Here is a 3,613-nt window from a genome sequence, read left to right on the forward strand (position 1 = left end):
TACTACTACTACTACTACTACTACTACTACTACTACTACTACTACTACTACTACTACTACTACTACTACTACTACTACTACTACTACTACTACTACTACTACTACTACTACTACTACTACTATACTACTACTTAACTACTACTAACTACTACTACTACTACTACTAACTACTACTACTACTACTACTACTACTACTACTACTACTACTACTACTACTACTACTACTACTACTACTACTACTACTACTACTACATATCCAGTCCTCCCTTGAATTAGACCCTAAAGACAAAGTTCCCCTATGGGATGAATAAAGGGAATTATATTTTATATTTAATATATTTTAATATTAAAATGAGCAGAAGTATACAATTTCATTTTTGGTATCTTTAGACGATTTAATATTTATTCTCAAAACAGTAAAATAATCTTGTTTCCAAAAGGAGATTTTAATTTAAAAAATGAGCAGAAGTACGATGAGAGAATGTGAGTAAAGAGACTTTTCCAAGGACTCAAGAATGCACCGAGTGCGAGGCTCAAACCCAGGACCTTCCTATCCGAACGCTAGTGACATGCAATTCACTGTTGGCAACTTTAGACAATTTAATATTTATTCTCAAAAAAGTATTATATACTGATTCCAAACGAAGATGATAAAATTAAAATGAAATCATACAAACTAATTGTGCCAATAGAGCCGCAGTTTATCTATAGCGTGACACGGATAATATCAATTGCTTGTTATCCTCTGGATAGGACAATAGCCATTCCCAAATCTAACGAACTCAGCTACCCATTAACCATTGGTTGTACAAGAGGGGGGGGGGCAGAAAAAAATCACCACCGCACCCCGGATCGATCTTGGTCCCTTCGCATATGAAGAGAGTGCTCTACCAACTGACCTATCGACGCGCATACTAAAATGAGCAGAGATAGACAATAGCAATTGTGTTTACTTTAGATGAATTATTCATTTAAAAAAGAAATCTAAGTTGTCATTTTCTTTGGGACTGAATCATATTTTTGAAGTGGGATAACATTGGGGTGGGACTCACTTTTTTATTGGGTTTGTTAAGAGACAGAATTGCACAACATCAAACTTCTCACAGCTCGTGATTGGCACCAGGTTTCGGGGAGTTTATTTATATATCTGCCATCATTTAGAGAGGTAACTCGCTTCCCCCTCCCCCCTTTCCCATTTTACAGACATAATTGAGCCATATCAAGGCTTTGAGGCACAGGTGTAGTGGTAGAAATAGTTTGAAGGAATTCATTGTCGTCGTTGGGGGCATCTATAGCTCACTCGCTTCACAATGATAGGTACCGCGATCGATTCCGGGTGCAGTCGAGATAATTTCTGATTACCCCCCCCCCACTCCCCTAACCCCTAGCATTGACTGGGTAGTTGGGTCCGTTAAATCTGGAGAAAAGTACTACCGTCCTATCTAAAGTGTAGCAAGCAATTACTATTGTCCTTTTCACACAATAGAAACCGTGATTAGCTCCGGTTCCATGGGCACTATGGTTCTGAAGGTACTACATTGTCGTGGTTCACTTTTTATGTTACGGTTCGCTGTCAATTTCTTGAAAGATATACCCACTAAACATAGTATAAGCGTCGTTTCTAATCAAAGCGTTTGTGCTTTTTCCCAAAACTCGGACTGAAACAACATCCTTATTCGCGAGTTTTACAAATACGCTGGTAGAAGATTGGTCCCAAACACCCCCATCCGTGCCCATTGACAAAGCTGCTTCTAATTTGTTGTTGACAAACACTCCGAGGTCAAGCCAGCCACTTGAAGATTTCATCATTGAAACCAAATGAAATCCATAGATTCCCGCCTTCTTGGCCTTAAATATGCCAGTTTTGTTATCATAGGCTTGTCCAATATCCATGATGAGGTCATTAAACACGATGGTATCCCCTTCGTTTTCAGACACTGGTACAGTGTATCGGGCCGAAAATGCTGATACATACTTCTCTTTTGACAACTGTTTCTTAAGCGTATTTTCTAACAACACAAAATCTGCTCTAAGATGTCCTTCCTTTTCCTTGAGTTCTAGTATAACCGATTCTAAACTTGAGATTTGGACCCGAGCTCTATCCTCGAGCGCAGACATATTTGCTTTAAAGTCTTGTTGCATCTGAGTATGACCTAAACTTTGCTTATCAAGTTCATTTTCCAGAACCGCTAATTTGGACAACAGATAGGTCTCCTTTTCCGCCCGTGCTTTTACCTCACTTTCCAATTTAGAAACAGTGTGAACTAAATTTTTCACAAGTAATTTGACGTCTAAATTGTCAATTGTTAAATGGGCTTCAGCCCTTTTTCCCTTCATAAACCCTTTATCATCCAAGAAGTACACGACACATTCGTATATCCCAACATCTTCTTCCGTGGGTCTCAAGAGAGACAGTCTCATGAAACTTTTACTTGGGATCTTGTTGATACCACCTTGAACTTTAAACTTTTCGGGTTTCTCGGTGCCTTTTGAAGCGTTACAATTGTGTTTTATCGCAGCTATAAGGTTACCAGGATTTCTAATAACCTCCATGACCACTATATCCCGGGCCTCGTGGTCAATTGAGGCATCAAGAGTGCATGATATAGTGATAGCTTTAGGCTCAAGGGCGTCTATACTATTTGGTGACATCTCAATACCGAGGCCCCAAACTGTGGAAAGAATATTATGATAAGACAAAATAAGATAAGATCTAATATATATATATAATATATATATATATATATATATATATATATATATATATATATATATATATATATATATATATATATATCTTCCTATTTTACCAGAAAAGGCCAAAGGCCAAACCGCCGTTTATTTAGTTTTGTTTTTTTTTCTATAAGAGTCATTTTACTCACTTTATTTTTACTATATATTCTCTCTCTCTCTCTCTCTCTCTCTCTCTCTCTCTCTATATATATATATATATATATATATATATATATATATATATATATATATATATATATATATATAATATTTTACTATAGTGCTATGGTAATTATAATGGACAGGCCACCTCGACTCCATGGTCAATGTCCACAAGTTATGTAACATTGTCATCTTACCATTTGTAACTCTCAAGAGATGAAGTGAATAAAAAAAATGAGCTTTTATATAGCACAATATCAACTTAACGTGCTCAGAGCGTTTTACAAGGGGTCCCTGGTCAACAGTAACATTTAACATTTAGGACGAGACATGACGCCTGTTAGGTGATATTACAATTTTTCGGACAGAGACAACGCTGTTAACGGCCAGGCACTCATTTTACACCTGAGTACGGTGAGACAATGTGAGTAAAGAGTCTTTTCCAAGGACTCAACTATGCGTCGAGCGAGGCTCGAACCCAGGACCTTCCGATCCGAAAGCGAGTGTCATACCACTAGACCACATAGCCGCACAATAGAAAAGTGCCAGAAGACAATGGAGAATTTAAAAAAAATTGTTACTCTGTAATCCTTACTTATTTATAAGAACATTTGTCCCATTAAATTTCATCTTTCTATATTCTCATCATGTTTACTATATTCGTCATTTGATCTTTTGTTTTTTCAACGTAACTAGTAAATTCTGGGCCCCTCCTTTT

At 37.1% G+C, this 3,613-nt stretch overlaps 1 protein-coding gene across 1 annotated transcript in view; it reads right to left on the reverse strand.

The window, feature by feature from the left end:
• Positions 1-374: 374 nt before the first annotated feature.
• Positions 375-3,613, reverse strand: part of LOC144960606 (uncharacterized) — a 9,255-nt gene continuing 6,016 nt past the window's right edge. Inside the window, exon 3 of the mRNA XM_078893832.1 lies at positions 375-2,672. Coding sequence (XP_078749958.1) covers positions 1,561-2,672 — 1,112 coding nt within the window. The 3' untranslated portion in view covers positions 375-1,560. The remainder of the gene's footprint in view (positions 2,673-3,613) is intronic.

This window comes from Berghia stephanieae, chromosome 15, assembly GCF_034508935.2.
Source record: "Berghia stephanieae isolate SIO BIC M18660-M18661 chromosome 15, UCSD_Bste_1.3, whole genome shotgun sequence".
In the NCBI taxonomy this organism is placed as follows: domain Eukaryota; kingdom Metazoa; phylum Mollusca; class Gastropoda; order Nudibranchia; family Aeolidiidae; genus Berghia; species Berghia stephanieae.